The 23174-nt window shown below is 53.5% G+C and overlaps 1 protein-coding gene across 2 annotated transcripts in view; it reads right to left on the reverse strand.

The window, feature by feature from the left end:
* The window catches only part of COL6A2 (collagen type VI alpha 2 chain), a 34532-nt gene that overhangs the window by 6554 nt on the left and 4804 nt on the right, over positions 1–23174 (reverse strand). For both annotated transcript variants that reach the window (XM_004429676.3, XM_004429677.3), the window contains exons 2-27: positions 12147–12286; positions 11397–11995; positions 11110–11130; positions 10277–10342; positions 8501–8554; positions 8366–8410; positions 8037–8063; positions 7776–7802; positions 7627–7671; positions 6834–6887; positions 6452–6514; positions 5708–5770; positions 5365–5454; positions 4648–4710; positions 4015–4077; positions 3750–3812; positions 3334–3396; positions 3019–3069; positions 2622–2657; positions 2264–2326; positions 2083–2145; positions 1881–1916; positions 1600–1645; positions 1193–1345; positions 509–961; positions 323–361 (exon numbers count right to left, since the gene is read on the reverse strand). In XM_004429676.3, coding sequence (XP_004429733.1) covers positions 323–361; positions 509–961; positions 1193–1345; positions 1600–1645; positions 1881–1916; positions 2083–2145; positions 2264–2326; positions 2622–2657; positions 3019–3069; positions 3334–3396; positions 3750–3812; positions 4015–4077; positions 4648–4710; positions 5365–5454; positions 5708–5770; positions 6452–6514; positions 6834–6887; positions 7627–7671; positions 7776–7802; positions 8037–8063; positions 8366–8410; positions 8501–8554; positions 10277–10342; positions 11110–11130; positions 11397–11995; positions 12147–12258 — 2458 coding nt within the window. In that variant the 5' untranslated portion in view covers positions 12259–12286. The remainder of the gene's footprint in view (positions 1–322; positions 362–508; positions 962–1192; positions 1346–1599; positions 1646–1880; positions 1917–2082; positions 2146–2263; positions 2327–2621; positions 2658–3018; positions 3070–3333; positions 3397–3749; positions 3813–4014; positions 4078–4647; positions 4711–5364; positions 5455–5707; positions 5771–6451; positions 6515–6833; positions 6888–7626; positions 7672–7775; positions 7803–8036; positions 8064–8365; positions 8411–8500; positions 8555–10276; positions 10343–11109; positions 11131–11396; positions 11996–12146; positions 12287–23174) is intronic.

Here is a 23174-nt window from a genome sequence, read left to right on the forward strand (position 1 = left end):
CCGGGCGGTGGGGACCACAAGGCCCGAGCACCTCAGCTGACCAGGCCGAGCATCTGCATTCGAGACCAGTGGCCCGAGAGCCCAGAGCAGCGCCAAGAGGGCAGCACCCTGTCTCCACATGTGACAGGGGGGTGGGGACAGTGAAGGGCTCCCCCTCCTCAGATGTGCTGGGGTCCTGGGGTGGAGACTGGCTGGTCTGGGCTGAGACGGGAGTCTGAGGGTGTGTCGCTCGGGAGAGGCCCCCCTTCCTGGGCCCCTGCACAGGCCCCTCCTCCCCTGGCCCCGGCTGCTGGAGTCTGGGGGCCTGTGGCGCCCGCGTTACCTGTCTGGCAGGGAAGGTCCGGGCACACGATCTGAGGGTCTAGAGGAGAGGAAGAGGCGGGGTCCTGTCAGCCTCTGCTGGCCAGGGCAGGGCTGGGCTCCCTCAGCCGCCCTCAGACGCCCAGCACCCTGCCCCCCCCCACCGCCAGGACCAGGGCTGCGCAGGCAAGGGGGCGTGGCTGCTTACCCGGGCACAGGACGTCTTCCATGTCGTCGATGAACTTCTCGGCCACCAGGTCGGAGAAGAGCGTCATGTTGCGGACCTGCTGCGGCTTGTCGCAGGCGATGGAGTAGAGGTTCTCGCTTTCGTGCCGCTCGTGGAACATATCGCCGATGCCGATGGCCGTCACCGTGACATCGTGGTTGCAGAGCGCCCGCAGGTTGAGGTCATCGTCCCGGGGGTCGTGGCGGCCGTCCGTGATGACCACGGCGAACACGCGGGTCTTCTGGCGCCGGCTCTCCTTAATGAGCTGGTTGTAGGCGAACTTGAGGGCCGAGGGCGTCCAGGTCCCGCCCGCGATCCACTCGAGGTTCTTGACGGCCTCCTTGAAACTGGACAGCGAGTCGATGCGCTCGTCGTCCAGCTGGATGGCCTCGAAGGTGCCCTCGTGGCTGTACTGCACGACGCCCACGCGGGTCCCTGTGCCGGCCACAGCAGTCGTGAGGGCCTGGCCCCTCCCCGTCACGACCCCACACGGCTCGCCACCCTCATATGGGGCCTTGGGGACCTTGGCAAAGCTGAGACCCTGTCCTGGAATTTCTGTGGCTGGATCTTGGGGTGTCCTGCCCGACCCCCTGTTGTCACGAACAGGGCCTGACGCCTCCCTGCCACGCCAGCCCCCGGCCCCCCCCAGCCGCGGGCGCAGCTGACCTGTCTCTGACTTGGGGTCCTTGGCGATGGCGCCCAGCCTGTTAACCACGTTGATGACGAAGTTCTTCTCCAGCGTGAAGTTGGTGTAGCCGATGCTCTCAGAGCTGTCGATGACGAACACCACGTCCAGGGCGCCGCAGCGCTTCTCACAGTCTGTGGGCCAGGCTCGGGGTCAGCGTGGGGGCGAGTGGGGGCGTGTCTTGACCCCAGGCCCCGGGAGACACCCCCAGACCCCAGGGACGCACAGCCAGGTGCACAGTGGGAAAGAGTGACCCTGAGGGGGAGGGTGGGACCCAGATGATGACCCTGACCCCTGGACAAGAGCCCCCAAGGACACAGTGTCCTGGCCCCATGGTGGCCCAGCTCCACCACCAACCACATGGGGGTCACGAGGGGCTGAGACTCACCGCAGCACCCACAGGTCTCCCTCACATAGGTCATGACGTCACATTCCTGCAACACAGCGGGGTCAGCCCCGGCCCAGACAGCAAGCTCGTGATAAGCCGAGGAGGTGCTTTTGCAGGAGTCTGAGGGCCCCTGCTGACCTCACCCCAGTGACCTCACCCTCTGGCCTTGCCCCTGCTGACCTTGCCCTCTGACCTCACCCCTGCTGACCTCATCCCTGCTGCCCTTGCTTTTCCACTTTAGGAGGGAGGAGGACACTGATTCCACCCCGACTACCACCTACCGTGAGGCCGGGGTCTCCGGGGGGTCCGGGCTCTCCCTGGAGGAGGAAGGATGACAGTGAGAGGCGACCGCTGTCAGGGCCCAGACCCCGCACATTGGCCCCGTGTCCCAGCACCGGCAGAGCCCAGAGGTTCGGGGTGCGTGTCGGCCCGGCTGGCCCAGGGCTGAGGCCGGAGGGCCAAAGGGACCGGCGACTGACCTACCTCGGGTCCTGGGGCTCCTCTCGGCCCCCGAGGGCCTGGCTCACCGGGGGGACCAGGATCTGCCTGCAGAGGGAAGAGGTAGGTGGGCTCCAGTGGACATCGAGCTCCTGCACACGGCCCTGGGCCCCCTGCCCGCTCTCAGGCCAGAGCCCCCTGACCGCAGGGTGATGAGGGTACTCACAGGCTCGCCCTTCTGGCCTTTCATCCCCGGGGCTCCTTTCACGCCGAAGTCGCCTCTGCCCCCCTGAGACACAGACACACAAGTTAGCCCGGGGGAAGGGGTGTCTTTTGGGGGCTTTGTGCTGCTCCCCCACCCCAGACTCCCGGTGATTCTGCCAGACACGAGTATGGCCCCATCAGGAAGGACCTGTGTCTGGTGGTCCCGCCGGGTGGGTCAGATGGCAGCCCTCTCGGGCACTGGAGCCACGGATCTCAGGTTGAGAGACCAGTGTGCGGCCTCTCCCACCCAGAGCTCAGCCCGGGTTGGGAGGGAAGGCGAGGGCAGGCATGCGGGCGCGGGAGTGGGGCCCCCTACATACCTCAGGGCCAGGAGGGCCGGGCTCGCCTTTGTCTCCCTGGAAGCAAGCACAGGTTGGGGTTCAGGGGGCTCAGGTGCGGCCACCGCACTCCCGTCCCGACAGGGGGCTCCCTCCCCCGGGGCCTGGGTTGTCTCGGCCCCGTCCTTCCCTCACAGGCGGTGTCTGTGGTTACAGTCTGTGCAGAGCTGCACATGCTGCGGCCAACACCATGCCGCCTGTGCTGCATCTGAGACGGTTCTCAGGGACCTGCCCCAGCACCCGACGGTTGGCCCCGTGCCCCCTCCTCACCGTCGCCCTGCCCCCAGGAGGAGGCCTTCGTGGGAACAAGGGGGAACCTTCAGGGCCCTCCCCACAATGCCCACCCCCTCCCCTGAGTCCCTGGCCACGCGGGACTTACGGGTGCTCCTCGGGGTCCCGGGTAGCTGAATCCAGGCCTGCCGGGGTCTCCCTGGAGAATGGGCAGTGGTCAGGGAGAGTCCAGTGGGAAAGGAAGAGACCAAGTCAGTAGCATGGATGGAGGGCGGAGGGGCTGGGCCCCTGGGGAGGAGCTGCGTGCCGGGCCCGGGCTTGGGAAGGACAAGCCACCCCCAGGGTGGGAACATGGGGGCCGCCTGGCCCCCGACGTCCTCCCATGCCACAGGGCCAGGCCTGGCACTCCAGGCAGCCTCACTCTAGAGCCGAGGACAGCCTCAGGGGTGGGGAGGGGGCATACCTTGGGGCCAGGCTGTCCCGAGTCTCCACGGGGACCAGCGTCACCGGGGTCTCCCCGAGATCCCTGAGGTCAGAGGGAAAGTGGGGAGTCGGCACAGACAGGGACTGACTGTGTCCAGCTCTGACCACCACCTTCCCTTGCTGCCCTGTGGGGGCCGGTGTCCTGATGGTCACTGACTGGCTCCCAGGCCCCACACCTGCTGTCCCTCGCCATCCCCCACCTGGTAAAGCTGGACCCCTCAGTGCACAGGGCCCTTGCCCCTGTCCCGCTGCCCAACTTTGCATGGGGACAGCATCCTGCACGAGGACAGGGGGACCAAAATGGCAAGGGAGGGTGGGGGGGATGGTGGGGTCAAAAGACAGTGAGGGGCCTGGGCCCCAGAGCCAAGGGGCTCTCCCAGGGGTCCTGCCACTGACCTGGTTCCCGGGCTCCCCGAGAGCCCCCTGGGGTCCTCTGGGTCCAGGCAAGCCACGATCTCCCTGGAGAGAAAGGGGACGAGACACCTCAGAGACCCCGCTGTCAATCACTGTGGGCGTCAGCAGGGTCCGGGGGTCTGCTGCCCTCCAGGAGGTCCTTGGCTTGGCCTGGGTCCTCAGCCCTGACCACAGTGGCCCCTGGCAAGGTCTGCAGGGGAGGACAGGGGTCCCAGGTGCAGCCCCTCCTGCCCGCTGGCCCACTTACCTTGGCTCCTTTGCTGCCAACCTCTCCGGCCAGGCCCCGGGGCCCCTCAGGGCCAGGGTCCCCCTGTGAGGAAAGGCCTGGTTAGTGAGTGTGTTCCAGGGGAGGTGGGGGGGGGTCACTTAGCTCCCAGGAGGAGGACCCCATTGGAACAGCCACAGCCCTGCTGCATGGCCTCGCACAGCACAGCAGGGACCACCTCACTTCTCCCAGGAAGAAGCCCCTCCTTCGAGCCCTTCACCCAAATCTCACAGGGAACTGGCAGCCCTAGGATTTTGCCACAAAGACAAAGGCACCCCACACCAGCTACAGGAGCATGTGTGTCTGCGATGGGGTGCTGTGGGGTGGAGCAGTGCACAGCCTTCAAAGCTGTGCATGGCACTCGTGGAACTGGCCACACTCTGCCCAGAAACCCCAGCAGGGAACACGGGTGGGGATGGCCTGTCTGCCTCCTGCTTTAGGAAACCTCCCAGGAAATGCCCCCTGATGGCCCTGGGGGTCGCTTTTGTTCTGGGTGGACCCTGGGGGGTGGTGGCTGTCTCTTGTCACTGGGGCCCTTTTGGCACCATGGTGAGACCCCAGTGGAGACACAGACACGCTAGTGGCGCCCCGCGGCTCCCCCACGAGGACACTCACCTTCTCACCTTTGGGGCCATCGCTGCCCGGGCTGCCTTTGGTTCCGGGGTCTCCCCTGCGTCCCTGCAGAGAACGGGCATGTGGGTGGGGTCCCTGATGGTGGGGCCACACGGGGACCCCACGCTCTGCCAGCCCCATGAGGACTCTGGCTCTGGGGTCTGGGGGCCCCTCCAGAGGGCCTCAGCCTAGACGCCCTCCTCTGCGGGGTCGGCTTTGTCCCAGCCAAGGATTTAGGAAACCTCGGGAGGGGTCCCTGGTCAGCCTGTAAGTTGGGGTCGAGGCGGCGTTTCAGCTGATGTGATTGGGACCCGGCTGGGACCGGCTGTCAGCGAGGTCACTGGTTCACTTCCAGGCCAAGCCAGGCCTCGGGGTGTGCCCTCTGAGGATCAGCCCTGGCACTGGGCCCCCTCCCCCCATGGCAGGACACCTGGGGATGTCGTGCGGGACCCACAGAGTGTGCACCTGCTGGGGGGGCAAGATGGGGACTCTGGGCCACATCATGGGTGCTGAGTCTCCAGCAGGGGTATGGCTGAGCCCGGCCAGCACTCATCAGTGGCCCTTCCTCGTGTCGGCTGCATGGGGGACGCAGGGGCCCATTCGGAGAAGCCGGAGGATGTTGGGCTCAGAGAGGCCCAGAGGCGCGTGCTGGGGCGGTCCTGCGGGAGGGGCCCCGGACCCCGGGGCTGTGTGAGCAGTGGGGGCTGTGGGTGGACTCACGGGCTCGCCTTTGGGTCCTCGGGGCCCAGGCCCGCCCTTGGCTCCCTTCACACCGGGACTTCCTGGAGATCCATTGTTGCCTTGATAGCCCTGCAGAGAGGGAGCCGTTCAGCCACGGCAGGTGGCCTGGCCACACCTGCACGAGGCCCAGAGGGAACGGCCCAGCCACTCCTGGACTCGGGCCTGCTGTCGTCTGGTGGGACTGTGGTCGCCTTGGCACGTGGGGTGCCCTGGTCTTCTGGCAGCGGGGACGGAGAGGCGGGCGGTGTGCTCAGGGCACAGGGCCGGCACCCACGTCCGTGGGCCCAGAAGGCACTGCTGGTGGGCAAGCAAGCACACTTACCTTGCTTCCTTTGGCCCCGTCTTCTCCCGGGGGCCCTCTGCGTCCTGGGCGGCCGGGGTCCCCCTGGAAGGATTTGGTGAAATCAGCCTCGTGTCCTTCGGATGCTGACAGGGGGGCAGGACGCTGCGGGGCTGAGGGCACAAGCTCCCCCCCGCCCCCCGCCCCGCCCCGTCCGCAGAGCCTGCGGGACGCCACGTGCCGGCGGCGGCTGCTGATGCGACCTGGCACCAGCCGGTGAGCCGAGCATGCATCACTCCCGAGTGCTCCTCGGGGAAGGGCCCCCGTGCAGTTGCTCAGGTGAATTGATGGGACAGCCCCTGTCTGAGGACAGGGCTTCTTGGGGGAAGGGAGGGGATGCAGGCAGGGACAAAGTGACAGGCCAGGTGGCCTAAGAGGGCAGAACCCCCACAGGCGCCTGAGAGCCTTCCACAGGGAGGCCCCGAGAGGGCTGGCAGCAGGGTGAACTTGTCGCTGTGGCCATTCGGGCACTGCAGAGCTTCCTGAGCTGGGACACACGGTCCCAAGGTGGACGTGAGCTGGTGAAGCCCTGGGCAAGGGCACCCCATGATCCCCCTGGGGCAGGACCCCCCACGGCCCTCTCCCCGTTTTCAGAGACAGGCCCCTCCCCGCTGGGCTTCTCAGCCCAGGTGACCCCCAGAGGCCGGCGCTGCTGTGGAGAGATGGCTGCGGGCAGTGGCGACCCCATCTGCTCTGCCAGCCCGCTGCATTGGCCAGGCTGCCTACCTTGGCGCCTTGATCTCCTTGCACCCCGGGGCTGCCTGCCTCCCCTGTGTACCCATCGGGTCCCTGCGAGAGAAGGGCGAGGGGTTGTCGGGGGCTCCTGCCGAGAGCGGTGCCTGGGCTTCTCCCCTAAGCCCAGGGCCGGCTGATGTGGGGGAGGCAGACCAGCGCCCCATCTTCCGGACTGGATGCTCCACCTGGGTCTCGGCTGCCAGGACCCACCGAGCTGGGCAGGACGACCAGACAAGCCACCCGCATGCAGAGCCCATCACGACTCTGGGAAGCAGCCGCCCTCGACCTGACCCAGAAGCCCCCACCCCGCCTGGCGCCCGGCGTCTCCCAGAGCTCGGGGTTTAGTGGATGAGGACCGCAAAGCCACGCTTACCCGATCCCCGGGGTCTCCCTTGCAGCCAGGAGGTCCAATGCGCCCCAGCTTGCCCTGAAGGAGGAGAGGGGAGCAGAAGATGCGTCAGAGGGGCATTCAGAGGACAGCCCACATGCCGATGACAGAGGTGCAAACGGCAGGCGCAGTCCATGCCAGGCTACACGCAACGGACACAGCTGTGCGAACATGTGTCAACGGCTCGACTGTGTGGTGGCAGCTCTGCAGAGGCAGGAGTGAGTTCCAGGACAGGGACCGGAGCACAAGTGTCCAGAGTGCCCCTCCCTGACGTGCGTGTGTATGGGTGATGTATGTGTGTATGCATGTGTGATGCGCATGCAACTGTGTACGTGTGATGTGTGTGCATCTGTGTGCATGTGTGATGTATGTGCACTCACTCATGACGTGTGCACATGTGATGTGTGTGCATGTGTGACGTGTGTGCGTGTGTGATATGTGTATGTGTGTGCAAGTGTGACATGTGAACTGCCAGTAGACCAGATCTGCGGGTTCTGCAGGACAGGCTGGGAAGTTCCCGCAAGGCTGGGCTTTGGTTTTTAGAAGCACACGTTCACTCCTGCTCTCGCAATGTTTTTATTTGTCCTGCGTCCACTGGACAGGTGCAAACTGGGGCTGCCCAAGCCACAAGTTAGGGCAGTGGCCAGTGGGGCCCACAGGCCAGCCCCAAGGAAGGACTTGCGAGTCTTGAGGAGGTTCTGCTCATTCCCTCAACATGAGGACTGCTGCCAACGCGCTCCCCAGTCCAGCCCCGGGGACAGAGCCCGAGGCACTCTACCTTCTGTCCATCTGTCCCGTTCTTGCCGGCCAGGCCGGGGGCGCCCTGGAGGGAGAAGGAAGAGGGGACTCCATTAGCCCTGATGGTCATCCCTTTAGAGCAGCAGGAAGTGGGGGCGCCTGCCCGCCTAGCCCTCCCACCAGGCTTACCTTCCTCCCGTCGGCTCCAAATTCACCCTGTGCAGGAGGAAAGGCAGGCGTTAGCTTGGCAACTCAGCATCACAGACCCTGCTGCCCCAGGCGCCCGAGTCTGCCCTCAGACCACACACAGGGCCACAAGGAGCCCAGAACAAGGCCCCCATGGGGGCAAGCTGCGTCTTGTGTCCCCAGCAGGGACCACAGGCTCGCTAATGACGCTGCTGAGGGGCCTGGGGCCGCGGCTCCTGTGGTGGCCGTGGGAGGGAATCTTACCTTCTCTCCTTTGAAGCCAGGAACACCCTGAGATTGGGAGGGAAGAAAAGCAGCATTACTATGGGGCGTGTGCACCTGGACCCTGTGGGCCCAGGGAAGAAGAGCAGGTGTCGCCAGTCTCAGGTGACAGGTGTGACCAGGGCTCAGGCCAGACACTTGGTTTGGGGACGATGTTCAAAATACTGAGGCGCTTCATGTCCTTGGGTCAGTGGTGGGGAGGGTGGGCTGGGCTGGACACATCCTGACTCGTTGGCCAGTCCACCTGAAGCCAGGCAGCCCTTGGCCAGTCCCACGTCCCCAGCCACGGGGCGGGGAGGGCAGCAACTTGCCTTGGGTCCTGGGAATCCAATGGGGCCTTCGATGCCTGGATCTCCCTGTGGAAGAAGAATACAGCCGTGGGTATAATCCCAGGGGACCCGGGGACAGGGGCCGACGGACGGGGTGGGGGGGCGGAGAACACTCACCTGTCGTCCCTTCTGTCCAGGTTCTCCAGGTTCACCCATGTTGCCCTTGGCGCCCTAAAAGCAGATGACAGAGAAAGGGTAAACCGAGGCAGAAAGGGGTGGGGTGGGCTTCCAGGGACCCTGTCACTGGCTCCTGGAGGTGGAAGAGTGACAGTTCTGGGGGCAGCGTGGTCAAGGTCGCTGGTCCCACCCAGGCGATGATATCACATCGGGATGGCACAGAGTCGGGTCAGCTGCCACTGAGAATTGTGGCCTCTGTCAGGCCAGGGCCAGTTTTGACCCTGTTTCTATGAGCCCTGACCAACAGCTTTCTGAGAAGCCACCCTGCAAGATGCGGCCGGAGCAGCCCCGGGGGTGGGGGTGCCCACACAGGCCCGCAGTGGCCTCCCTGCAGCAGCACCCGGCCTGGGCCGCACCCACACCTCACACCCTGATGTCAATTCCTCTGGACCTGGGGGCCACTCACTAACCTGCACGTATCAGTGCTTTAAAAAACTCTTGAAAGGTTATACTTCTTGGAATTAAAGTTTTTACTATATAACGTAGAACTTTAGTAAGTAAATGCATCTATTTATTAATATACTTCTAATTTCAGTGCAAAGAGGGGCAGAGAAGAGGGGAGGAGGTGAGGGGGGTCAGAGGAGAGAGGAGGAAGGAGAGGAGGGTTGGAGAGCCAGGAAGAGGAAAGGAAGGTAGACAGAACACAGGAAGCAGGTGGCGGGCAGAGGCTTCTGAACTGCTGGGCCCTGTTTTGGGGGTCCCTGTGTGTCCACTGCCACACTCGCTGCCCCTCAGATGCTAACTACGGTCATCCCTGTGGCAGCTTCCAGTGACCCCCCCCATGAGGACCCATCAGTCACCGCCCTGCTGTGGTGGCCAAAGCTGCCTCCAGTGGCAAATTCATTCCCAGGCTGTGGTGCGTGGCACTGCCCCCAGAACTGGAGAGGCCAGGGAGGCAGTGGGAGCGTTTGGCCAGAGGCCTGGCAGATGTGTGTCTAGAGCCTACTGGTCTAGGCAGCTCTCTTCCAAATTTAGGAAGAAGAAAACACGAACCTACTTGGTAACGACCTTCTCTGGACTGTCTTTCAAACCCCGTGTCTCATCTCCTCAGAGGCTTCTTTCCCCTCCTCTGCCTTTCTTTGTAATTTCTGACATGAATTACTGGTGTTTCCGATGCTCTGGTAGTGAATTCCGTTTTATACACTTCTGTTGCTGGGAAATACAGGGCCAACCAGACCCTGAAAACCCGCTTATTTGGTGAGCGACAGCAGTGGGTGCTTGTGTGGGCCTGCAGTCACACCCCAGGAGTCACGTGTCACGTTTTGTCTACGTACACGAGCAGCTTGCTTACCTCACAAGTATTTTTTTTTTTTTGGCGAGGAAGAAAGAGTGGCCCTGAGCTAACATCTGTGCCCACCTTCCTGTGTTTTGTATGTGGGATGCTGCCACAGCATGGCTTGATAAGCGGTGTGTAAATCCGTGCCTGGGATCTGAACCCATGAACCCAAGGCCGCCGAACCAGAGCACGTGAACTTAACCACTACGCCACCAGGCTGGCCCCTATTTCACAAGTATTTTAATGGCAAATCTCAATAATAGAAAAAAGTGTTCCTACTTCTCTCAAAATGTAGGAGGAAGCGGATAAAAATCGAATTTTAGCTCCTCCAGGGTCGGAAGTGTTGAGCTCACTCGAGATGCAGTTGGCCCTCTATTCAGATCTTTACAGGTCAGGGGCATCCCAGCGGTGGGGGCCCCATGGTGGTCTGGGCATCTTACCTTCTGTCCGCGGTAGCCCTTGGGGCCAGGGGGCCCGGGGATCTCCAGACAGCTCACCTTGTAGCACTGAAACGAGAAGCAGGTGGCAGTGCGTGAGGCCAGCACGACAAGGCCCAGGTTGGGGGGCAGCTGCGCAGGCCTGCAGCCTGCTGGGCAGTGGGCCACCTGAGTGTGGGGCTGGGTGAAGGAGCAGACTCAGGAGGTGCCCACCACGCACAGGCTCGGGGGTCTACACAGCGCTCCAGTCAGGTGTGGAAAAGGGGGCAGGGTTGAGCAGTGACTGATGGCAGAAGGGCTCACACAGCTGCCGGCCAGCATCTCCAGTGCCTGTGTCTTCAGCTGTGTTGTGAGCGGCTGTTCTAGGGAAGGGCATGTATGTAGGCACCCAGCTAAGTGGGGTGCACCCTTCCCGGGTATGGGCTGGTTCTGGGGACGCGCAGGGACGGGTGCATGTCAGGGGCCTGGAGCTACAGGTCCCCGAGCTAGGCACCCCACTGGCTGCTGCCTTCTCCTCCTGGCCTGGCTCAGGTGGACAGAGCCTGTCAGCCTGGAGGGTGACCCTCCACCTCCATCCTCGTCTACTTGGCGTGTGCTCAGCGGATGACCCTAATGCTGACCTCCTGGCTTTAAACAGCCTGGTTTTGGCCAGGAGCCCTTTGTCCAAACTCAAGAGTCTCAGGCCCAACACGAGGCAGAGGGGTCTCCCTCCCTTGCTCCCTGGGAGCGCCAGGGAGCTGAGGAGGCGCCATGTGATCATCTTTGCTGGGTCAGTGCCTCTGAGGCCCAGAGGTAGGACCAGGGCAGGGCTGGCAGGGCTGGCAAGTGCCCCTCACCTCTCCATAGGCTTCGTGTTTCTGCAAAAAGACAGAGAGAGAAACCCTGGTTAGCCGGGAGCTGGAGATCCATTGCAGCTCTGCGTTTGGGGGGGACGCGGCACCCTGGAGTGGGATGGGACCCTGCCCGGGCTTTCCCCGCTCCGTGGCCTCACTCACAGTGGGGTAAACTGAGGCCTGGAGCGGTGGACTGGCCACGGCCATGCGGGTGAGCGGATCCCAGGCTCGGGACCGCCCCATCCCCGACGCCCGGGGCTCTGCCTCCGCCTGGCGGCCGCGGAGCTCACCATGACCCTGATGATGCGGTTGATGGTGTCCTGGTCGATCTCGGTGGAGTCGGGCCGCATGGTGGCGTAGTTGCTGCGGTACAGCTCGAGGGGCGTGCTGGCGATCTCCCGCAGGCCCGGCTCGTTCAGGTTCCGGTTGGGGGCCACGGCGAAGAGCCGGATGCCCTCCTCGCGGGCCCTCTCGGCCTGCAGCTTGATGCCCCCGCAGGGGCTGCCGGTGACGTGGCCGTCGGTGATGACCACGGCGAAGTGGACCACGCCCTTGCCCCCGTGCTGCCGGACCTCCTGGGTCATGTTGGCGAGCGCGCAGTCGGTGAAGGTGCCGCGGCGGAAGGAGCGGATGCCCTGCAGGCTCTTGGTGAAGGAGGCCCGGTCGCTGCCCGGAGGGCTGAACACCTCCACCTGGTCGGAGAAGTGCAGGCCGCCGTAGCGCCAGCTCAGGGCCACCTGGCTCAGGTAGAGCTCGTCCTGCAGCTGGCTGATGAACTGCGGCACGAACTGCTGCATGTGGTAGAGCAGGCTGTCCGTGGGGGACTGCATGGTGACGCTCTCCGAGGTGTCCAGCACGAAGTACACGTTGATGGGGCAGTCGGTCTTCTCTGGGGGACACGGGGCCAGTCACGGCGCCTGCGCCGTAAGTCCCGTCCCGAGGCCCCGCGCGCGTGGGTGGCCCTGGGCTCCGCCCCACCCAGCCCAGACCTCACCTGGCCCCACTGCTCCCCACACCGGCCCCAGCCCACACGCCAGTACCTGGGCAGTTACTGTTTCTCTCCGAGTTGTCAGGTGCGATGACCTGCTGCTGGGCGTGGAGGGTCCCCAGGAGGCCCCAGAGCAGGAGGGCGGAGCAGGCGCCTCGGAGCATCTTGGCAGCACCCGTGCGCCCCCCAGTCCTGCAACAGGGAGGAGCGACCGCTGCAGACATCGCCCCACCACACGCGTGACCGTGCCTCTCCTTGTCCCTGGAGCTCTCCTCCCCGACGGAGTGGGGGGGCGGGGCGGCACGCACAGAGAGTCAGCTGGACTGCGGGGCGCTGCCCTCACTCCCCAATGAGGCAGGGGTAGTGGCCCAGGTTGTTGCCAGCACCTGGGCTCAGGGAGGTGCCCTCGCCCCCTGCCCTGGGTGGGGGCCACAAGCATTTCCTGGGTGCAGGGACTGCAAGCTTTGGGCTGGATTCTGGGTGGGATTTGCAGGTTCCCGGAGGTTGCGGAGCCTGGGTGCACGAGGCAGACCGGCGCATTCGAGGGAACTGAAACGCCAGTGATCGGCATCGGTGACCACAAAAGGGTGAGCAGGGCAGAGGGGTCAGCTGGGGGTGACTGGGAGGAGGGGCATCAGGGGAGGGGAGAGAGAGGCCCAGACTGGGGTGGGATGGGCCCTCCAACTGACCCCACGCAGACCCAGTAGGTGGAATGGCCTGGGGGGTGGAGTGTGGGGGCTGCCATGCAGACAGGCCTGGGGGGCCATCAGGCAGTGGGCGCCAGGGTCCAGTTTGTTGGGGGACATGGGGACAGCTGCACAGGGTGAGGGGAACCTTCCCCAGAGCGAGTCGCTGTGCCCAGGCACGTCTCTATGGGGTCTGAGGTTTCCCGGTCACTTGCTGCCCTCTGCGCCCAGGCCCACCCTGTGACCAGAAGACAGGGAGAGGATGTGAGGCGTGGGCGGGCAGGCTGGCCAGGCTCTGGGGACCAGGAGAGAGAAGAAGAGGGACCCTCTGTGGGAAGTTGGGAAAGGAGTTCGTCACCTGGCTGCTCTGGGGGCAACCCCACAACCTGGTTCGCACAAACCTCCCACTGCCCCTCAGCCCCCAGAACAGAGGGCAGACCCTGTGGAAGACGCGGCCCCTGGGGACTCGAGGCCTGCTGGTGGGGAGTGCTGGCGGCTGGCCCTGACAGGCTGGGGCCAGAGGTGGGCCTGGCGGGCATCGGGGGCACTTGGTGCAGTTTTCCTGCTGACGACCATCAGCACTGTGGGACCCTCTCATTGTGAGAGGAGGTGGATTTGGGGCGGCAGGTGTTACTACATCTGAGTTTAAAGTGAGAGGGGCTTGTCCTGGCGTAGTTAGGGGTGAACAGCACCTGGCACTGCTTCCCCCAACATGGGGTCATGGTCAAGTCAAGAGGCCGTGGCCCTGCAGGGTGGCAACAGTTGCTGAGATCAAAGCAAGCCCAGTGGGAGCACCAGGGAATCCAAGATGGCTTCCTGCAAGAGGTGATTGATATGCCCAGACTGGGGGAACTGGCCAGAGGAAGAGGAGCTCCTGGCCGAGGGAAGGCTCGTTCAGGGAGGGCTGGGAGCAACACACGGTTGAGGTGGAGGCCCAGAAGGTGGGGTGAGAGGCAGCCCAGGGACCTTGCAGAGCCAAGAAGCCAATAGGGAGTTGGGATGTAACTGTCAGAGCCATCAACAACTGGTGTCCGCCACAGTGGAACCTTGGTTGGGGGGCTGGGGTGGGGCGGCTCAGGGTTGAGCACCGGAATGTGGGCATAGCTGTCCTCCACTACCCCTCACCCTGCTGCCCCCATGGGGGAGAGATCCCGTGGGTCCCACCCTGTCCTTTCTGCTCCAGGTTGGAGAGGAGGGGACCAAGGGGCCAGGGAGACTGCGCCCAGCTTGGCACTGCTCTCTGTGCGCGCGCACACACACACAATAAATTAAAAGAGGTCTGCATAAATAACGTGTCCTGGTGGAAAATCTGACTCTCAAATATAGTAAAAAATTCTAAAAATATCTACACAGAGGAAAAACACAAAAGTAAAAAAAAAAAAAATACAGGAAACACCTAAAGGAAAGAGTCACTTTGGCATTGTGGTAGGCAGCCTCCAAGGCTGCCCCCAATTATTCTTGCCTCCTGGTATTCATGCTCTTATGAAGTCCCCTCACACACTGAATCGTCTCTGGCCTGTATGACCAACAGAATAGTGTGGAAGTGATGGTGTGTGACTTCCAAGATGAGGACATAAAGGACACCCTGGCTCTCTCTTGGCTTGCTCCCCACAACATGAAGACACTCAAGCAGTCTTTGCAGAAGCCACGTGGGAAGGAACTGAGGCCTCCAGCCAACAGAGGTGAGTGGGCCGTCTTGGAGCAGATCCTCCAGCCCAGTCAAGTCTCCAAATGACCGTGACCAGGGACAAAATCTTGACTGCACCTCATGGGGACCCTGAGCTAGAACCACCCAGCTAAGCCACTCCTGAATTCCTGACCTGCATAAATTATGAGAAGGTAAATGCTTACTGTTTTAAATCACTAAGTTTTGAGGTAATTTATTATACAGCAATAGATAACTAACAGAGGCATCAAACTTTTTCTCCATAATATTGTAGACAGGAAATAAAAAGACAAGAACTTCAGAATTTTGAGAAGAAAATAAAATGACCCAAGGATGTCACCCCAGCCAACTTATCTTCCATGTACAAGGATGACAGTCTCAGATGTAAATGGACTCAGACCTATGCCACCTACCTGCCATCCCTAAAATAATTATGCAAGGAATTTCTGCAGAGAAATGAATGAAAATAAATTTAAAAGGCAACGAAACTTGAGAAATACAGTAAAATATAGAAAATAAAGGAAAAAAGAAGAGCCAGGAAACATAAAATTAAATGCCAGAAATATCACACAGAACAGTTGTGACAATAAATGTGAATGGTCTAAATTCTCCTATTAAAGACAAACATTCCTAAATTGGGTCAAAAAATGAAACCCAATTCAATGAGGTTTATGAGAGTCACATTTTAAATAGGACATCACAGATGGAGCAAAGGAAATGGCGTGGGGAGGGGTGGATGCGAATGGACGGGAGAGAGTGGCAGTGTTGTATGAGATGAAGCAGAATTTAAGGCAGAGGATGAGGGATGGAACCAAAATGAAAACAAAAGCTGAAGTCCAGTTATAAATCTTTGTGTATTGAATTTCATAATGTAAAATTATATAAAAGCAAAACCTGTGAAAAATCGAAGAAAACTGACAAACTGCAATCATAGTGGAAGACTTTAACTTATCTCTTTTAGTCATTGACAGATTGCCTGAACAAAAAAAATGGAGGATCTGAATGTCACCTTTTATAAATCTTTGACAGTAACAAGTAGGAAATATGTTTTTCTAAACAAAGAATTTGGATAATGTGCATAAAATACACACACATATTATATATATATAAATATAAACACATATATATCTGTGTCTTTGAAATCTACAAATACGGAATATACATTCTTTTTTAAAATTTTACACAATTCAATCCTAGAGGAGGCCACAAGGAAAGCTTTAATTAAAAAAAAATAGAAATTATACAGATCAAATTCTCTGAGTTACAATGCAAAACCCGTCACTAATAAGACACAGAAAAAAAAATCACAGCACTCGGGAATTTAAACACTCTCTCATAAACACTATGTAGGTATTAGTGACAATGACAATGTTGCACATAAAAAAAAAAATATGAGAAGGCCAAAGCTATAATCAGAGGAAAATATGTAGCCTTAGATGCTTTAGTTTATAAAATAAGAAACTGGTGTAACAAATTAGGCATGTAGTTGAAGAAACTAGGGACAAAAAAATTAACAACAAAATGAATTTCAGCAAAGCAAGAGAGGGCAAATAATAAAAAATAAACTAATTGATTAAGAAAATACCCAGAGTAGAATAGTAAATATATCTAAGAGCTGGTTCTTTGTAGAGGCCAATAAAATAGAAAAGTTTTTAGCAAGTCTAATAAAGAATAATAAAACATGAAGTAGGGCCGGCCCCGTGGCTTAGTGGTTAAGTGCGTGTGCTCCGCTACTGGCGGCCCGGGTTCGGATCCCGGGCGCGCACTGAGGCACCGCTTCTACAGCCATGCTGAGGCTGCGTCCCACACACAGCAACTAGAAGGGTGTGCAGCTGTGACATACAACCATCTACTGGGGCTTTGGTGGGGGGGAAGAAAGGAGGAGGATTGGCAGTAGATGTTAGCTCAGAGCCGGTCTTCCTCAGCAAAAAGAGGAGGATTGGCATGGATGTTAGTTCAGGGCTGATCTTCCTCACACACACACAAAAAAAAGATGAAGCAGAAATATAGAAATATACAAATTTAAGAATGAGTAAAATACTATAAGGATAGATGAAGTTTGTCATTGTTTGCTTTTAAGAGCATACCAAGTACTGCTCTATGCTACTAAATGTGAAAGCCTGTTTTCTGGGCAAGGTCCCAAGAGGGGGTGAGGCACTGGCTGGACTCTGCCCGAGAGGGAATGGAAACACTCGAAGGAACTATGTCCCCCAAAGGCTCTGGCCCAGGCAGCTTTTGGGTGGGCTCTTGCACATCTTCAAGGACACTGACTTCTCTGCTATTTAACCTGGTTCAGAACATAAAGAGATAACTTTCTTTTCAATTCACTTTTTTTTGTGTGTGTGAGGAAGATCAGCCCTGAGCTAACATCCATGCCAATCCTCCTCTTTTTGCTGAGGAAGACCGGCCCTAAGCTAACATCTATTGCCAATCCTCCTCCTTTTTTTTTTTTTTCCCTTTTTCTCTCCAAAGCCCCAGTAGATAGTTGTATGTCATAGTTGCACATCCTCCTAGTTGCTATATGCGGGATGCTGCCTCAGCATGGCCGGACAAGCAGTGTGTCGGTGTGCTCTTGGGATCCGAACCCGGGCCGCCAGTAGCAGAGCGCACGCACTTAACCGCTAAGCCACGGGGCTGGCCCCTCAATTCACTTTTAAAGCTTTTTTTTTTTTTTTTTTTAAGATTTTATTTATTTTATTTTTTTCCCCCCAAAGCCCCAGTAGATAGTTGTATGTCATAGCTGCACATCCTTCTAGTTGCTGTATGTGGGACTCGGCCTCAGGATGGACGGAGAAGTGGTGCCTCGATGCGCACCCAGGATCCGAACCCAGGCCACCAGCATTGCAGCGCACGCACTTAACCACCAAGCCACAGGGCCGGCCTCAATTCACTTTTAAACTTGGCAAAACCTGAGACCAAAACTTGATAAAAGAAATCCCTAAAAGGAACTCTATAGATAAATCCCACTTTTGAAAACAGTTGTAAAAATCCTAACTTATAGGATTTGATACTAGGAAATAAAATCCAGTAGCATATTAAGAACTACTATACCAGAACTAGGTGAAGTTAGTTAAAAATACAATGATGGAACACTAGGAAATATATTAACATAAGTCACATTAACATAAAAAGAGAAAATCTTGTAGCTGCTTTAATAGAGCCCCCAAACATCCATTTCTGATTTAAAAAAAAACCAGACAAAATAGACAAGGCAAAACCTTATAAAAAACTTAGGAGTTGGATTAACATTATAAAGGATATAAATTTCAAATCAACAGCCAATATTATGTTTTACACAAAAAACTAAACTAATGGTTCTTATCTTTGTGGGTCATGGACCCCTTTAAGAATCTGGACTATTTCACTTTACACAAAGGCACAGATATTCATATACAAAAAAATCATATCCTTCATGAATTCATGGAGTCCATCTACTCACCTGACCCTGGATTAAAAACTCCTGCACTTGATGAATGCCCATTAGAGACCAAAAAAAAAAAAAAAAAAAAAAAGGCAGAATGTTGCTCTCACTCTGTCATTCAGTGTTATGTTGGAGGCCAATGCAATAAGGCAGTAAAATGAAACAAAGTATAAATCTTGGAAAGGAAGAGATGAAACTGTCCTTATTAAAGAAAAGATGGGATTGTCTACCTAGAAATCCCAATAAAATTAACTGAACAAAGTTTAGGGGAGGAAGAGACAGAGAAAGAGAGAGATAGAGAGAGAATTCAGTGAGACAGTTATAAGAAAAATACATACAAAAAGGTACTGATTTTCTTCTATCAGCAACCAATTAGAAAATGTAATGAAAAAATACTATTTACACTAGCAAGAAAAACAACATAAGTCCAAGGAATAAACTTAGTAAGAATGTAAGAATGTGCAGGACTTATGGAAAAAAGCTCAAAAACTTTCTGAGGAACACATTGCAGAGCCAAACCTTGTTTTTGGATGACAAACATATTTAAGAATATCAGTTATTTCTAATTGAATCTACAATTGAATGTAGATTAAAAATGTAGATTAAGATCTCCAAGAAAAATTTTTTCTTTTTTGCTGGTATGTCTTGACAAAATGAAATGTTGACAAAATGAGTCTAAGATTCACCTGGAAGTATAAGTAACAGTAGCTGAGAAAAATAACAAAGAGTGATAGGGAAACTTGCACTATCAAGTGAAAATGACACAATAAAATGACAGCAATTAAGCATTTGTGGTTTTGGTGCTGGAATGGGCCAAGAGACCCCACAGCAATGGGCAGAACAACCTACAAGAACTCAGGGAACAAGATGGTAGCCTTTCAGAGCAGTGAAAGGGGCTTGGACAAGGGCTCACGATGTGACTGGAATTAAAGGTAATCCTACCTCACGCAGTGCACCTGAACAAATTCCAGGAGAAGTAAGTATCTGAGTGCAAAACACGGACCAAAAAGTCTTTAAGAAAAGAGAAAGGATGATAAGACAACGAAATATCTTCCGTGATTTACTCTGCACCAGTCATCTCTTCACATCTTTTCACTTAGCATTCACAACAGTTCTTGGGCATTGGTATTGTTATAATCCCCCTTCATAGATGAGGAAACTGAGACCAAGCACAGGTAACTTGTCCAAAGTGCTCAGCTAATAGCTGAGGTGCAAACCCAGGCAGCACGGTTGCTAGTCCACACTCTCGATAACTGGCTCCCACAGATGACCATCGTTACAGGAAAAACCACAGGAGAAGAGTAGAAACAGACCAAGAGCCAGGCAACAGGCTTCCCAACACGTGGTCAAGATTTCATGTTCTTAGGGTTTAAAAATTTTGATGGCCTGTTATCGGCTGTGTAAGTGTTCATAATTGTTATATCTTTTCTCTGTATTAAACCTTTTATTTTTTATTTTATTCATTTATTTTTTTGAGGAAGGTCAGCCCTGAGCTAACATCCATTGCCAATCCTCCTCTTTTCTGCTGAGGAAGACCGGCCCTGAGCTAACATCTGTCCCCGTCTTCTTCTACTTTATATGGGACGCTGCCACAGCATGGCTTTGATAAGCAGTGCGTCAGTCTATGCCCAGGATCCGAACCTGCAAACCCTGGGCGGAGTGCATGAACTTAACCGCTGTGCCCCTTGAACCTTTTATTAATATATAATGTCCTTCTTTGTCTCTTATAATTGTTTTTGATTTAAACTCCATTTTATCTGATATAGTATAGTCACCCCTGCACTCTTTTGGTTACTATTTGCATGGAAAAACCTTTTCCATCTTTTCATTTTCAAACTATTTGTGTCTTTGGATCTAAAATGAATGTCTTGTAGACAGCATATAGTTAGATCAGTTTTTTTTAAATCCATTCTTCCAACCTCAGTCTTTTGATTGGATAATTTAATCCATTTACATTTAAAGTAACTACTGATAAAGAGAGATGTACTTCTGTCATTTTAAAATTTGTTTTCTGTATGCTTTACAGCTTTTTTGTTCTTCATTTCCTGCATTCCTGTCTTCTTTTGTGTTCAGTTGATTTTTGTAGTAAAATGTTTACATCCCTTCCTCATTTCTTTTCATGTATATTCTTTAGACATTTTCTTTATGATTACTATGGGGATTACATTTAACATCCTAAAGGTATAACACTCTAATTTGAATTTATACCAGCTGTATTTCAATAATATACTAAAACTCTACTCCTTTAAAAGGTCCATCCTGGTCCCTTTCAGTTACTGGTGTCAGAAAATTACATCTTTATACATTGTGTGTCCAAAAACATAAACAAATATTATTTTTAATGTATTAGTCCCTTAAATCACGTAGGGAAAAAAGTGGGGTTACACATCATTGTCATAATAATACTAGCTTTTATAATTACCCACGTGATTATCTTTCACTTCACCCTGCAGGACTCCCTGAGCAATCTTGCAGGGCGGGTGTGGTGGTCACAGGCTCTTTCAGCTTTTGTTTATCTGGGAATGTTTTAACTTTGTCTACACTTTTGGAGGACAATTTTGCTGGGTATAGGATTCTTGGGTGACAGTTTTTTTCTTTTAGCACTTTGAATATACCATCCCACTGTCTCTGGCCTCCAAAGTTTCTGAGGAGAAATCTGCAGATAATCTTACTGAGGATTCCTTGGATAAGATGAGTCACTTCTTTCTTGCTGGTTTCAAAATTCTCTTTGTTATAGACAGATTATAATGCTTCTCAGTGTGAGTCTCTTTGAGTTCATCCTACTCGGAGTTCACTGAGCTTCTTGGATGTTTATATTCACGTGATTCATCAAATTTGGGAAGTTTCCAGCCATTATTTCTTCCAATATTTTCCCTGCTCTTTTTCTCTCTCTTGTCCTTCTGGGACTCCCACAACATGTATGCAGGTTCTTTAGGTTCTGTTCACTTTTCTTTAATCTTTTTTCTCTCTGTTCCTCAGACTCAATAATTTCTATTGTCCTATCTTCAACTTTGCTGATTTTTTTCTCTCTGCTCAAATCTGCCTTTGAATTCCTCTAATTAATTTTTCATTTTAGTTACTGTACTTTTCAGCTCCATTATTTTTTTTTGGGTTCTATTTAGGTTTTCTCTTTATTGATATTTCCATGTTGTTCATACACTGTTTTCTTGACTTTCTCCATGCCTTCCTTTAGTTCTTTAAGCATCTTTAACATGGTTATGTTAAAGTCTTTGTCTAGTAGATCTACCACCAGATCTTTCTCAAGGACATTTTCTTTTGGTTTATGTTTTTTCCTTTGAATGGGCTATACTTTCCTGTTTCTTAGTATGCTTTGTGATTTTTTTTTTTGTTGAAAACTGGACATTTGAATCTAATAATGTGATAACTCTGGAAATCAGATTCTTCCCTTTCTATAGGGTTTGCTGTTTTTTTTCTTTTTTGTTTCTTTGTTTTTTGATTGTTGTAGGCTGTCTCTGTGCCAAGGATCAGCCTGAGATGGAAACTTAAGGTCTTCTCAGGTCTTTTCTGAGCCTGAACCTTCCTCTGGGCATGTGCAGTGACTTTTTAATTTCCTTTGTATATACAGTTGCTTTTGAATGTGCTAGTCTTCAATGTATGGCTCCCAAAAGGAGAAAAAAAAAGAAAAATGAAAGGGGGTGGATGCCATTCCTTTAAATCCTCTGGAAGTCACTTCAGCCAGAGAGGGAGGAGCTTGCAACAATGGGGGGAAGTGTAACAACAGTGGCAGCCTCAATAGATTTAAAAAGAAAATATTATACAAAGTATCTCCTCTGACTACAATAGGATGATGTTAGAAGTCCATAACAGAAGGAAGACTGGAAAGTTCACAAAATTCTGGGAATTAAACAACTCACTCTTAAACAACTAATAGATCAAAGAAGAAATAACAAGGGAAATTATAAAATACTCAGAGACTAATGAAAATGAAAACACAACATACCAAAACTTATGTGACACAGTGAAAGCAGTGCTAAAGAGGAAATTTATAGCTATAAACATTTACATTAAGAAAAAGAAAAAAGAAAGATCTCAAATCAACAACCTAACTTTACAACTTAAGGAATTAGAGAAAGAAGAACAAATTAAACCCAAAGCTAGCAGAAGGAGGGAAATAAAAAAGATTAGAGCAGAGATAAATGAAATAGATAATACAAAAATCAATAGAGAAAAATCGATGAAACCAAAAGTTGGTTCTTTGAAAATATCAACAACATTGATAAACCTTTAGATAGATGGACTAAGACTCAAATTACTAAAATCAGAAATGAAAGTGGGGACATCACTACCAATTCTGCAGAAACTAAAAGGATTATAAGAGAGTACTATGAGCAATTGTATGCCAAAAAATTGGATATCCTAGAAGAAATGGGCAAATCCCTAGAAACACGAAACCTACAAAGACCAAGCCATGAAGAAATAGAAACTCTGAATAGACCTAAACTAGTAAGGAGATTGAATCAGTAATCAAAAATCTCCTGACAAAGAAAAGCCCTGGACCTGATGGCTTCTCTAGTGAATTCTACCAAACATTTAAAGAAGAACTAACACCAATACTTCTCAAACTTTTCTTAAAAATTGAAGAGAAGGGAACACTCCATAACTCATTCTCTGAGGCCAGAATTACCCTCATACCAAAGCCAGACAAAGACACTACAAGAAAAGAAAACTACAAACCACTATCCCTTATGAACATCGATGCAAAAATCCTCAACAAAATATTAGCAAACAGAATTCAACAGAACATTAAAAAGATTAAACACCATGACCAAGTGGCTATTATTCCTGGAATGCAAGGATGGTTCAACATAAGAAAATTGATCAGTGTAATACACTACATTAGCAGAATGAAGGAAAAAACCCACATGATCATCTCAATTGGTGTAGAAAAATCTTTTGATAATATTCAACACCCTTTCATAATAAACACACTCAGCAAACTAGGAATAGAAGGAAACTACCTCAACATAATAAAAGCCATATATGAAAAAACCACAGCAAACATCATACTCAATGGTGAGACACTGAAAGCTTTTCCTCTAAGATCAGGAACAAAGCAAAGATGCCAACTTTCACCACTTTTATTCAACATAGTATTGGAAGTCCCAGCCAGAGCAATTAGGCAAGAAAAAGAAATAAAAGGCATTAAATTAGAAAGGAAGAAGTAAAATGATCTCTGTTCACAGATGATGTAATCTTATATGTAGAAAACTCTAAAGATTCCACCAAAAGAAACTGTTAGAATAAACGAATTCAGCAAAGCAGCAGGATACAAAGTCAACACACAAA

Source organism: Ceratotherium simum, chromosome 27, assembly GCF_057802395.1.
Source record: "Ceratotherium simum simum isolate JZ-2026a chromosome 27, ASM5780239v1, whole genome shotgun sequence".
Taxonomy (NCBI): domain Eukaryota; kingdom Metazoa; phylum Chordata; class Mammalia; order Perissodactyla; family Rhinocerotidae; genus Ceratotherium; species Ceratotherium simum.